This window comes from Furipterus horrens, unplaced genomic scaffold (assembly GCF_987537825.1).
Source record: "Furipterus horrens unplaced genomic scaffold, mFurHor1.1.pri manual_scaffold_9, whole genome shotgun sequence".
Lineage (NCBI taxonomy): Eukaryota > Metazoa > Chordata > Mammalia > Chiroptera > Furipteridae > Furipterus > Furipterus horrens.
The window spans coordinates 1,703,158-1,716,786 of record NW_028327179.1 but is presented as its reverse complement, the minus strand read 5'-3'; the positions used below and the strand labels follow the sequence as shown (position 1 = coordinate 1,716,786).

Genomic DNA, 13,629 nt, shown 5'->3' with positions numbered 1-13,629 from the left:
CTTGTCACGCTGTACGCTGAGACCAGCCACTCCGTCTTCTTCATCTGAGAGTCGCACCTGGCAGAGCACCTGGCAGAGCACCTGGCAGGCCCTGGATACCCCGTGTTTGTTTGGTGAATTAAACGACTTCAAATAGAGCCTTTCCGCCCCCTGCTTTCAATACACAAATAACATTCTGGAGCCTGTGTTACTTCTGACGTTATTTTCTAAACAAAAATATTTTCTATGGCTTTTTACCCCCTTTAAGAAATAAAATAAGTTTTAATTGTTTTCTTTTTAAGATAAAGATGGTAATAAATTTTCAAAAAAAATTTGGAAAAGGTTGAACATCAAATTCCCTTGTTTTTTTGGAGGAGGGAGGTGTGATGAAGGAGGGAAGACTTTTCTTTGATGTGAGTTGGTTGTGGCATGTGAAGACCCAATCTTTAAACGCTATTTTTTTTTTAATAACGTGAGAATTTCTAGAAACATTTTCAGTTCAAGTGGAATTGGCTTGTACTTTATCATCCACGCAGAGATAGAGATCCTGTGTAAAGACCAGATTCCAGCCAAGTGCCTTCCGTGGTGGGATGCCACCTTCGTGCCTTGCTGAGAGATCAGCCCGTTAGCTGGGCTCTCAGGCGAGGACAGGGTGCTAAGGGCAGGTCAGGGGCCAGTGGCTGTCAATCAAGTTGGGACAGACCATGGAGGTGACTGCAGGTCCCTGTCACCAGTGTGGAAGGTGAAAGGAGACAGAGCACCGTGCTTGGTAGACCAGCTGGTGAGGAGCAGGAGTGTTTGCCACAGTCTTGTGGGTGGAGAGGGGCCCCAGACTAAACCTGACACCCTCGGGCAAGGCCTGCGTGGTGGCCTCACAAACTCAGAGACCAGGAGTGACCCCATAGGGTGGTCTGACATTAAAGCTTTCTAACTAGAAGCAGGCCGTGGCAGGGCTCATGTCTGGGCCAGAGTCTTCCCTGAACGAAGTCTGTCTCCACCCTGATTGAGCCTGGCTGCTGTCTGCACATCGGCACTAATGTATCTGATAACACAGCTTTGAAATGTCTGAGTGATTTCCTTTCTCCAGACCCCACAAAGCACAGCCACGCACCAGAGCAGAGACCACCAGCCCCTCAATGTGATGGTTATCAGGTGCATTATTGCCTTGGCTCTCCTGTACCCACCTATGTAACAGAAGTACGTGTCTATCACTTGTTATCCAATCCCAGCGGTTTCCCCGCTTTGCTTCCTCCCACCTCCCTAATCTGTCACCCACGAACTTCATGGAAGCCCTGACGCCTCCTCTTTGATTGTAATGTATAAAGTGAGGTGCAAAACGGCCCTCTCCCGGAGCATTTTCTGAATCCGTTGAGGTCTTCTTTGCGGCAAATGTCATCAGTTTGGTTCAAATACTCATAACATTTTTTTACAGGTTTGGACACTTCTGACATCGACAGTCTCCAGATCCAGGGGTCATTTCCCCACTGTCCAGATGTGGAAGGAAACACTCATGATGTGGGACCCGGTGGTCCCTGGGGTCTTTGGGGCACTGCCCCGGGGCCCCAGCTGGCCGCTGGCTCACACGCGCCCTGCTCCGGGGCAGAGGTTTCGCATTGGTCAGTGCATTTCTTTCCTGTCTCCGTGCAGCGTGCTCCTCTGAGGAAGCCCCGTCACCATGGACACAAGCGAGTTCAGGAGGAGAGGGAGAGAGATGGTGGATTATATAGCTGACTACCTGGAGAACATCGAGAAACGGCAGGTGTACCCCGACGTGGAGCCTGGCTACCTGCGGCCCCTGGTCCCCAGCTGTGCCCCCCAAGAGCCGGACACATTCGAGGACATCATGAGCGACGTGGAGAAGATCATCATGCCAGGGGTAAGTGGAGCGAGGTCAAGGTCGGAAGACTCAAGTTAGTTAGGGGAGCGGCTCCTGGACCGCAGCCGGTGCACTGGTGTTATTCCACCTGATCGCAACCGTCCGTTGCACAGAAACTCCTGTCGTTTCTAGTTTACAGCGACGGCAGCTGAGGCCCAGAGAGGCCAGGTGATCAGACTGAGGTTGCACAGCTAGTAAGCGAAGGAGCCAGGAAGGCACCCCAGATCTGTGGGCTCCGAGGGTGGCGATCGGCTTTCCTCACGCAAGACGCTGCTCTGTGTGCCAGCGGACACGATGGTCGGAGGTCAGAGCGCCTGGTGGCTGGTTTCAAGCAAGCCCAGCGCTGGAAAGCAGGCCTGCTCCTGCCGTTCTGTGCTGAGCAGAGGGGTAATCATGTGCCCGGGAGGAAGGGATGCTTTATTGACGCTATTTGAGAACAGGCAGCAGGGACTGGTTCTGTTCAGAGTGACAGCTTGTGCAGTGCCCCGGGGTCTGGTGCGGGCAGGACCGGGGCCATTGCCACCCTGAGATCCCTCAGAAGGGGTCAGAGGGAGCACACGGTGGCCTGGTGTCTCCACAGTCAGCTGTGCCTGCCCTGGAAGCCGCCCAGGGCAGCAGAGCCGCAGGAGGGCTCTGAGATTCTCCACCCCGCCCCCCATTGTCAGACTGGACCCCGAGGAGGCCCTGGGACCAGGAGCCTGGGTCCCCCGCCCCCCGCCCTGGGACCTCAGCTGCTCAAGACCAGATCCTCCTCCCAGGAGTGCCCCCGGCATCTGCTCTCTGAGGCGAGCGCACGTTCTGGCTCTGGCTTAGAGGTGACGCACATCCTCTAAGCCCCGAAATGCCATTAAATGTCAGGCTCAGGGGCTGCTGTACGCGGTGCCACGGCGGGGGGAGGGGGGCAGGGGGCAGGGGGGGTGGCCCAGCTCAGACAGCAGACAGCTCCCTGCGGGGTCTCTGAGGCCAGGGTCCCAGGGCATGGCGCCCTAGGTCGGCCCCCGGTGAGGCTTCTCGCCCCGGCTCGCAGACGGCCCCCCGCTCACCGAGTCCTGGAGGCCTCCCCTCCCTGCTGCCCATTTAATGCAGCCTCGCCCCCCAGGGCTGGCACTGTGGAGGGGACACGAGCTCGGCACACACTTACGGGGGACACAGACCTGCCGCCTGCAACAGGGCGACAGGGGACACTGTCAGCTGGGGCTTTCCCTGCACAGATCTGTGCCCCTCTCGGGGAGGGGGCCCCCTCACCAGCTGTGGGTCTGCAGAGACTGTCTGCCAGCTCTCCGGCTGGGCCAGCGGGAGGGTCTCGTGGGAACCTGCGGCTCTGGTGGGAATCAGGGGAGCCGGGCTCCTGTCCTGTCTAGGTGTCAGGGAAGGAGGGGGGCCAGGGAAGGGGCCAGGCCCAGGCCACCCCGCCCTGCTGTCGGCCCTTCCGCCCTGGAAATATGGAGAAAGTTGCGCTCCGTGAGTGCATTGGCGTGAAGGCGAATAAGTGAATGTTATGGAGTAAACTTTTTGTTTTGACCTGAAAGTAGACGTTTTCCTTCTGGTTTAAAAAGAAATGAAAATGTTTCCCGGGCGCAAGAAAGTAGCGTGGGGCCCAGGCCCGGGCCCACGCCTCCTCCTGACTGCTCAACCCACAGGGTCGCAGCTGCCCGGCCCTTCCAGCTGCTCGTCCACGAGCACCCTCCCGGTGGCCTGCTCTGCCCCTCCCCCTCCCCCCCACGGCCTGATGGCTCTGTGCTCCCCGGGCCTCCCCACCCCGCCCTGCGCGGGAGTGCGCAGCGCGGGCCACTGTGATCACCAAGCCCTGCCAGCGGCTCCCAGTTCTGGGGCGGCTCCCTCCTGGCCACCTGCATGTTCTGGGGTCCCTCCTGCCCCACCGCGGACAGTGGACAGTGGGTCCCCAGAGTTCTCAAGGGAGCAATGTTTGCACTGTGGCCCCGCGGAAGGGGACTAACGTTAGCCGGACACCTACACGGCCTGGGGGGCAGGACGGTGCCTTCAGATACCTGAGGTCCCCCAGAACATCCCGGCGGCTGTCAGCTGGGGTGCAGCCGGCACGTGTGGGGCTGAGGACGCTGACGAGCCACAGCCCCGAGCGGGCCTGAGGGACCGTCCCGTACCTTCCCTCCTCCCCTGAGCCCCCCTGGTGCCCTGGGGGCTCCATTCTGCCCTCACGTGACACTCACACCACAGACAAGAACAAGTCAAAGACGCGAAACCTGGGGCACAGCCCCGTGTCCCTCCTCCCCCATCTTTGCCCCAAACTCGGTGGCTGACCCCGCCAGGCTGTCACCACCCTAGGGCTCCCCACCCGAGAGCCCGCAGGACATCCTGCCCGCCCCCGCTCCCGGTGGCATCTGGTGACCAGGGATGAAGGGACGGGGGAGGGACTGAACAGGACGTGCAGGGCTGGCAGCACGACCAGCGGGAGAAACCGCAGGCCCAGGGTTGGCACACACAGGGCCGGGGCCTCGGGGGCAAGCGGACCCCCACACGCGCCGCCGGCCGCAGCAGCCAGCCCTGCTGTGCTCCCGACGCCTCCCGCCCCGTGTGACCCCGTCTCCTCGCAGGTGACCCACTGGCACAGCCCGCGCTTCTTCGCCTACTTCCCCACGGGCAACTCGTACCCGTCCCTCCTGGGCGACATGCTGAGCGGAGCCATCGGCTGCATCGGCTTCTCCTGGGTGAGCACTGAGGTCACGGTGTGAGCAGGCGGTGGGGCTCGGCTGGAGAGGGTGCCTCCCAGGGGATGGGGCGAGAGAGGCGGAGACCATCCCAGAACAGCTGCACCCCGCGCTTCTTCGGAGCGGCTCGGTGTGGGTCACAATCTCAGTCCCGCCCTGGCTGCGGTGGCTCAGCGGACTGAGCACCGGCCTGTGCACCGAAAGGTCGCCGGTTCGAGTCCCAGTCAGGGCACAGGCCGGGGTTGCAGGCCAGGTCTCCATCTGGGGGCATGTGAGAGGCAACCGCACATCGATGTTTCTCTCCCTCTCTCCCTCCCTTCCCCTGTCTCTTAAAATAAACAAGTAAATCCCTAAGACCTCAGTCCTGGTTTCTGCAGCCCGGGCCTGGGCATCTGCATTTCCACAGGAAGACCTGAGGGTCTCCACAGAATCTCTAGTTGGAGGAACCCCCTGCCTGTGCCCCGTCCAGTTGCTCTCAGCCGGGGCGGCCGTCCCGGGAGAGGGTTGCCCACCGGCAGTGCCGGGCTCCTGGGGCCAGCTTCTGCGTCCGCCCAGCATGGTGCCCAACCCACCTTATCTGGGGATGGAACACTAGAAGGACCCCTGTTCAGAGGGCAGGAGAAACCATCCCTTCCTCCTGGCTCTCTGCTCCCAGCACAGCCCCACGGGGACGGCCCCTGTTTCCCCGACAAACAGTGTAGACTGTCTGGGGAACCTCAGAGTCACGGTCTGCCCTTGGCCCTCGGGGTCTGCCATGTCCACGCGCCTGGGCCTTGAAGTGGGGGTGGGGGGGCGGTGCGGCTGCCGGTGCTGAGCCGTGCGGGATCAGGGTCTGAGGCGTGAGTGCACACAAGCCCCCAGAGAACTGGGGCGGGGAAGGGTGGGCATGGGGGCGGTGGCACCCTTAGGAACCAAGTCTGTGTGTGGAGGGTGGACGATGAGGTCACTGGGAGGCACGTGCAGACCCTCCATGGCAAGCACTAGCCTCCTGGGGCAGGCCTGGGATCGGGGGCTGGGGACCTCCCCATCCCCATGTAGGAGAGACGGGACCCAGGCTGGCCCAGGACGGCCCCAGGCCCGCAGGCCAGTCTCTGCCACGGCTTCTCCCTGAAGCTCCAACGTAGGAACACACTCGCCCCTGAGTGCCCCAAGGCTGGGCCTCTGGAAGCGTCTAAAACCTTCTGCTAAGCCGAAGGATGGAGTTGTCCCGTCCGTACGCCCCCTTGTCCCACGCTGACAGGAGGCAGAGGGCAGCGGGCGGGGCTGACGGCACCCCTCCCCGCAGGCCGCGAGCCCCGCGTGCACCGAGCTGGAGACGGTGATGCTGGACTGGCTGGGGAAGATGCTGCGGCTGCCGGAGGCGTTCCTGAGCGAGAACAGGGGCGAAGGCGGGGGCGTGATCCAGGTGAGGCGGGCGCCCGGCTCTGGGGCGCGGGGCGGGGACAGCGCTCTGCCCGTGTCCTCGCGTTCCTCGTGCTTCTTCTGGAGGAAGCAAAGCTGACGCTGGGAAAGCTGACCTGGCCCCGTGTTCCGGCGCCACCTCTCCTCACTGCCCGGGCCCTGTTCACGGGTGATGGTCACGTGGCAGGTGCCTAGTGACAGACACACCGAGTGACCCGTGTGGCGGGTCCTGGTCGCGGGCACCGTGCCGAGCACTTTCCGGGCACTTCTCGTTCAGTCCTTGCAACAGCACTGTGGACTGGGGACCATCTCAGACCCGTATCTACAGGCAAGGGACCCGAGGCCCAGAGGTGGGGGGGCGCCCATCGGGGTCCGGAGCTGGGCTGCAGAGCCACGACCCCGCCCGCCACACAGGGCCACTGCGGCCACGTGCTGCCAGAGCGCCTCCAAAGCTCTGCGTCTGCCTGCGGGAACCCACAGCTCCCCCGCGGGGGCTGCCCTTCCTAAGGGCCGACTTAATCCCTTCTCTTCATCCGACACGTACACCCACTGAGCCTGTGGGTCGGGACGTGCACGGGGACGCGGCACGCAAGGGACAGTCATGGGGGAGCGTCTGCCCCGCTGGGGTCTGCAGGGCCAGTGCCACTTGGTGCTTCTTTATTTCCTCTCAGGGGAGGGGGCTCCATGGACCCCCCTCCCCCCACCCTCTCTGGTGTCACCTCCCTCATGTCAGGTGTGTGGTGGCGACGTTGGGAGAGCTGTGCTTCCTGTGGACAAAGCGGCCTCTTTGCCGGGACGCTGGCTCCGCAGAGGCTCTGAGGACAGCGCAGGCTGTTTGCTCTGCTGCCCGCTGGGCCCGGGTGACGTGCGGTCCCTCGGCTGCCGGGGCCAGGGTGACCAAGGAAGAGCCTCCCGCCTGCAGTCCTGAGCTGCTTGCCAGACCAGGGCTCCCAGCGCCCGCATGGCGTGGGCCTGACTGGGCACTTCTGAGAATCTTCCGTTGATATTTCTGGTTTCTAGAAGGTGCCTGCATCCTGGGCCATGGCCTGAACTCCCCACCCAAAGCCAGCCACGCCCCGTCTCGCTGGCCCTCCTCATCCTCATCTCTCCCTCTGAACACAGAGGGCGCCACGTCCAAGGAGCCCTGGATTAGACTGGGTCCCCCCAGATAATCCGAGATAATCCCCTGGGTCATGGTTCTTAACTTAATCTCGTCAGCGAGATCCCTTTGCCACAGAAGGTGAACTCTCCGGGGTTCCAGGACAAGACACAGGCGTCTTTGGGACGCCCTCCTTCTGTGGACCTTGTCCAGTCTGCGGGGGACGGGGCTGTCCCTAGAGATGGGCTTGGACAGATCGTGGGTGGGCCCCTTGGGTCACCCTGACACAGAGATCTGGGCCCACTCTGCTAAACGGGCCATGTGCCGTGACAGATAGGACTTCTCGGGTACCCATGGGCCCACATGGCAGGCTCAGACCCCTTCCCTCTGTCCTCTCCTGCGTCACGGCCACGTGTGCCATGTCAGTGATGCTGAGCGGGAGCTGAGGGGAAAACAATAACTACGGCCCGAGCAGAACTTCCAAGGTACCGCGAAGCCGGCCCCACGTACGCAGGACAGCAGCCCCGGCTCCCAGACAGGACGGTCTCCTCCTTGTCGGACGCCCTGCCACCAGCCGATGTCCTGGGCAGAGGCCTGTCCCCATGCTCCCTCGGCCACATGGCACCCAGTGGGGCAGGAGCCTCCGTCCTGGTGGGCTGGCCGCAGACCTCCAGGGGACGCCCCGCCGTCCTCCTCTGAGGAAGAGCAGAGACGGGGGAGGACAGGGTCCCAGTGGAGGGCGAGGAGAGCCGAGCTGCGGAGGGGCCTTGGGTTGTGAATTCCAGGCAGCCCCACTCCGGGCCTGGGGGCGCATCGCGCCTCGCTGCAGCCCGGACTCTCGCTGCAGGCTTCCCTTTTTTAAAACGAGTCCACATATTTTGCCGAGACGTCCCTTTTGCTGTGCCCCTCCTTTGGAGTCCCTGGCCCAGCACTGGGTGACGCCCGGCGATCTGAGACGCGCTCTGTCTCCTCCCGGGTCCGCAGGGACCGTGGGTCACTGGTCTGGCTCCCGGGAGCGCCCCCACCCCACGGGTCAGGCACCCCACCCCGCGTTTCTAGCTGTGACTTGTTCCACTTGTCATTCCCCCTCTTTACTTCGGGGGTTCCTCACGGTTTCCCCACGTCAGTGTTTTCGTTTCCCATGTTGACCCTGCATGGCCCCCCACGTCGGGTTTGGTTCCGCTGTTTCCGTCAGAAAGTGGTATTGCCCCCATTCTCCCTGCTGAAGGGGCCCCCGCTGTGCAAATGGAAGACATGCAGGAGCACTGGGGGCAGTGCTTCTTCCCAGTGTCATTTCCACGCCCACATGTGGTGCGTAAACGCGGCGGACGAGCGACAGGGCCGTGCCGGTTCTCGTTACGGTGTCTCACCCTTGCATTGCGAGCAGTTGCCGCTCCTCAGATGCTCTTTGAAAACAGCATCATTGCATGACTTCCTGTGACGTGCGGCAACTCACATAAATAATACACAAGACACGTTGTATCAAAATCTTCACTCCTGTAAATAACGTCTCAGAAGACACCCTCAGGCCCAGGTGCCGCAATCTTCGCAGACGGCCACCAGCTCCCTGCAGGCGCCCTGGCTGAGCTCACGGTCATGGTCATGCTTCCCCCAAAATCCACACAAAACAAAAGCAGTGTTTCTGGGTCTTTGGATCTTAAAACGTGAAACAATTTCACTTCCAGTTCTTTTCAGCCGCTCGAGATGCTACGTCTGATTTGACGCGGCTCAAAAGAGCATCCAAACACCCTTGACTCCAAGGCCAACAGTTCCAATAGTAGCTGCTTTCCCCACGGACCGCCTGCTCGGAGCGAGCCCAAGGGTGGGTCCTCTTCCTGGGCTCTGGGACCCTTTTCAGCCTCCAAATAGGTCTTGCAATGGATTGCACAGCCGACCGTCTTTCCCGAGGGGAGCAAGCGGGCGCTCCGGCAGCCAGTGCGTCCGCCCTGAGCACGAGCCGTGAGCGGCCAGGCCCGCGCCGGCCCTCCCACTCGCCCGCCCCCTCGCTCGGCTGCCATGCCCAGAGCTGTGTGTGCTGCCTTGGGTGCGTCTCCCAATGATCCTTTCCTGAAAGTCAGTTCCACTTTCCAGAGTCAGCGGAAGCCCTAGCACTTGGTTGGGACTCATCCTGGCATTTCTTGGGCCGGGAGTCACCTTGCCTCCGAGCCCGACCGCGCAGATCGCTGGACGAGAGCGGAGCCCCGGGAGCCAGCGAGGCCCTGTGGGCGGCAGGAAGCCCGCCCTCGCCCTCCCCCGCTGACAAGCTGATTGTGGTCATTTGCAAGGCTCCAGAGAGCCCAAGCTGGGTGACAGCGTTGGGCCCCCACTGCAGGGGCCACTGAGCCACTCAGAGCCCCCGTCACAGCAGCCGGCCTCGGAGCGGCGGCGGCCGTCTGAGTCAAATGTCAGAGCTGCCCCGGAGCTGGACAAACAGAGCTGCAAATGGCCTCCTAATTGGGTTTGAGAGTACCAGCGGGAGAAAAGCCATTTCCCCTGCTGCGTGGACACCCAGGAGATGGGGGCCCTTCCCACTCGCAGCTCAGCGGCCAGCCCCGTGCCCCCAGCGTCTCCTCCGCCTCTGGGCAGCTTTGCCATGGCAACCCTGTCTGCTGTCATCAGCTGTCGGCACCAGAGCAGGCACCACTGCGCCCTCAGCGAGAACCTGCTTCCGGGAAGGGGCCCCAAGTCCCCCGTCCCCCTGGGCCAGAGCGCGATGCTCGCCCCCAGTCCTGTCACTGGGCTTTTTCAGTCCCTGTCCACTGCCTGAAGGAGGGCAGTCTTCCCCCTGGACGTGGGCGGAACCAGGAGGAAATCCCCGAGGAGCTGGCACAGCTGGGGGTTCACAGCCTCTCCTTACGACGTGGTTCGGAGCAGGTGGACGTTGTGGAGTCCTGGGCGTCCTGAGAGGCTGGGGGACAAGGACGCCCGCCCAGCAGCTGGGCCTTCCCCTTGCAATGAGGACTGTGGGGGTACAAGAGGACAGAGGCCGCCTGAGAGCAGTGTCCCCAGGGGCCTGGGCGTCCCGCTGCACCCACCTGGGTCTCCGATCAGCTCTAGGGCAGGGGGTCGGCGCTGCACCTACAGTCACCACTGGCGGAAATCGCCCCTGAAGCAAGCGCGCACCCGTCTCAGAGGCGGCGCAAAGGCGGCCCTGTGCTTGCAGCGGAGGCCACGCGTCAGAGCCTCGAGGGAGCGCATTCGTTTACCTTCCGTTTCCTCCCGTCTTCCCTCGGATCTGAGCCGGCTTACAAGGAACGAAAGCATTAACTTGGCACTAAAAACAGGCAGTCGGGATAAAGGCAGGGAGGAGAGACTGTGAACGGAAAGGTTAACCTTTATTATGATTGTTTTTTATTGAATTTCTCTAAGTCAAATCTAACTTCTTATAAATCCCTTTCTCGCCGTCCACACAAACCCACCTCTTGCATTGATGTTTCTCACCTTCGTCCCGTTCGGCTCCTGGATTTCTTGTGGCACGGACTGAAGGCTCAGCAGTCATGAGCAGCCCATGAAGGGGAGCGGCTCGGAATGTGGGGAGACCCCGCCAGCCCAGACAGACGTGGACTCGTCGGCACCAGGCCCCGCGCGCCGCCGACGTGGGGCGGGTTCCTCAGCCTCTCCGAGCTCGTTTTCCACCTGAAGATGACAAAACCTGAAAGCAGGATTATCTTTCAATGAAATGGGACACATGGCGGGTCCCGCTCCAGAGGGGTGAAGCTCGTACCTTCTCGACTGCGCCCCCAGAACAGGACTCCGGCGGTCGCTGTGCGTGTTTGCTTGCTGGGAGCCACAGCAACACGCCACAGACCAGCGGCTCAGGCCACAGGGACGCCCTGTCTCACCGCCCTGGAAGCTGGACTCCAAGGTCAAGGTGCGGGCAGGGTGGCTTGACCCTGAGGCCTCTCCTTGGCCATCAGTGAAAGTGTTCTCCCTGTGTCCTCATGTGGTCACCCCTCGGTGTGTGTCCGCGTCTACACTCCCTTCTCCTCTTCTGCCAAGGACACCAGCCACGTTGGATTAGGACCCAGGCTAAAAACTTAAGGGTCTCTTTAAAGATCTCCTTTCCAAACACCCAAATATGGTCACATTCTGAGGTTCTGGGGGTTAGGACTCCACCAGGTGACATTTGGGAGGGCACAATTCAGCCCCTAACATGGAGCACTGAGGGGAACCCCCATGGCAGTGGTCCCTAACTTTTTTGGCACCAGGGACTGGTTTTGTTGAAGACGGGGCCAGGGTGGTGGCCAGGCGTTGGTGTCCCCTGCTCCGAGGTGACTTCTGAGTCTCCAGGAAAATATCCCCCATTTATCAGCAAATACAAACGCCCCTGTCTGAGCGGCCAGGCTCCCAGCACCGGGCGCAGTGCTGGCCCCTGGGCCCAAGTGCTCGTCCGACGGCGTGAGACCCCAGGCCGCGGACATCTGGGCCCGCCCCCTCCGTGTGGAGGACAGCAGCCGTTGCCACCTCCGATTCGTCTTCTAAGAAAATGGAGAGACTCAGTCCCGCGTCTCGCACAGTTTAGATCTCACTCCCTTCGCAGGGCACTGACGTGTGTCCCGCCTTTCCTGTGACTCAGGTCAGTGCCAGTGACGCGACGCTGATGGCCCTGCTGGCCGCCCGGAGCCGAGTGACGCGCCGCCTGCAGGCCGCCCGCCCGGGGCTGACAGACGCTGCCGTCACGGACAAGCTGGTGGCCTACTTCTCAGACCAGGTGCGCACGTCGTCCCGAAGCCCCTCCGAGCCCAGACCCGCAGGTTCCATTTCATGGCAGGTGGAAATAAAGCAAGACCACGCGGCCCCTGCAAGACCCCAGAGCAGCCCCTCCAGGGCCGCGGAGGGGGACAGTGTCCCAAAAAGGACGCACGGGCCGCAGGGGGCAACTTAGCAACTGCAGTTGAAGATCAGGTGCTTTGACAGTACGGTGACCGGCTCTGCGCCACCCTCAGTGGCCTCCCCTGAGACCGCCTGGCCGCCTCCACAGTGGCCTTGGTGGGACGGGGAAATGGGGCTCAGAGATCCAGGCTGCCATCCCAGAGCCACTATTTTAGGTTCCGTGACCTCTGGCAAATCATGTAAGTCCTCTGAGCCTTTCCCCCGTCAAACAGGGACCAACGCACCTGGCCTGGGCGTCGCTGCCCCTCGGCAAGCGGCCGCCCTGAGACGCGGGACCTGGGTCAGAGAGCCAGGCGAACAGGAGCCGCCGGGGCGGTTCCGCGCACCAGCCCTTTGCAAAGGGTTTAAAAAAAACAAAAACAGAAACAGAATTGTGTGAGGACAGGCAGAGGGGAGAGACTGGAGCCGCAGAGAGTGACCTCGAGGGGAACAATGGCCAGAAGGTCACCACAGGAGGCGAAGCGGCCGCGCCCCCGAGAATCTGCGCCCACATGTAGCCACTGCCACACGTACAGCGCGCGCGTTTGGGAGCCAGGCCTTTCCACGGGGACAGCTTTGTCCAGGCTAACCAGCAACAGGGAGCCTGAAACGGACTCAGCGCCCCCCTTCCGCTGCTCCGTCAGGTGCCTGTCCCCGCGTGGGGAGTCTAACCCCGTGCAGTAGAGGCACCCGCACAGGAAGGAAGTCACTCATTTACCTTTGTGTCCCCCTTGTCCCCCAGAAGGCCAGGAGGAAACTTGGGAAAATGCGTGTGCTGGCGCTCACCAAGTCCATGTTAAGTTGCTGTGAGCGTAGAGGTGTGGCCTTTCTGGGGTGGGGGGTACGGTTCTGTGAGGGAGCATAGCCCTTCCCCAAACAAACTGGGGTGGCATCTTGATTCTCCCAAGGGTGCTGCATGGCAGCACCGTTCTAGGTCCTGGGACCCAGGGGAGCTCGCCGCACCAGGGAGGACTGTGGGCCCGATGTCATCCCGCTGGGACTCTCCAGTCTGGTCCCCGGGGGCAGGGCCTGCCGCAGGGCTGAAGGCGTTCCCCGCTGACGGTTGATGGGGTGATGCGCCCTGGGCAGCCTGCAGAGCCCGGGCAGCAGATGCGCCCGGAAGGAGCGGGCAAGGCCGAGCGGCAGCCTGGTCCGTGGGGCCCTCTGCAGAGCCAGGACTTGTGGCCAGTGTGTGCTGCCTGCGTCTAACTCCGCTGCTCTCTCTGCAGGCCCACAGCTCCGTGGAAAGAGCTGCACTAATCGGAGGAGTGAAATTCAAAGCCATCCCTTCCGACGACAAGTTCACCATGCGCGCGTCCGCCCTTCAGGAGGCACTGGAGAGGGACAAGGCGTCCGGGCTCGTCCCTTTTTTTGTAAGTTCAGCGAGCTGGCTGCAAACATCTGAGCCTGGCCTGGGCCGGGGGCTGCTCTGGGTGGCCCCTCTCCAGCCGCCGGGGTGGTCCCAGGCCAGGCTGCACTTGGGCCCCTCCTGGAGGGAAGCTGGAGGGAGGAGCGTGTGTCGTCCTTCCCTGAGTAAATCTCAGACAGGAGCAGGCCGAGAACCCAAGCCCAGAGGACAAGGGGGGACACCTTGTTCCTGCTTCCTGGGAAGTGATACCACGTGGCTCTTTTGTGTCTCGGCTCTGCCCTGAGGTGTGTGTGACGGTCATGCGAACCGAGCGACAAGTGCCGCGTGGAGGCCGCACTGTGCAGCT

General features: G+C 62.0%; 1 protein-coding gene across 2 annotated transcripts in view; it reads left to right on the top strand.

The window, feature by feature from the left end:
• DDC (dopa decarboxylase) overlaps positions 1-13,629 on the top strand; it is a 37,485-nt gene that overhangs the window by 11,793 nt on the left and 12,063 nt on the right. For both annotated transcript variants that reach the window (XM_090286999.1, XM_090286998.1), the window contains exons 2-6: positions 1,627-1,855; positions 4,429-4,542; positions 5,828-5,947; positions 11,619-11,753; positions 13,144-13,287. In XM_090286999.1, coding sequence (XP_090143125.1) covers positions 1,655-1,855; positions 4,429-4,542; positions 5,828-5,947; positions 11,619-11,753; positions 13,144-13,287 — 714 coding nt within the window. In that variant the 5' untranslated portion in view covers positions 1,627-1,654. The remainder of the gene's footprint in view (positions 1-1,626; positions 1,856-4,428; positions 4,543-5,827; positions 5,948-11,618; positions 11,754-13,143; positions 13,288-13,629) is intronic.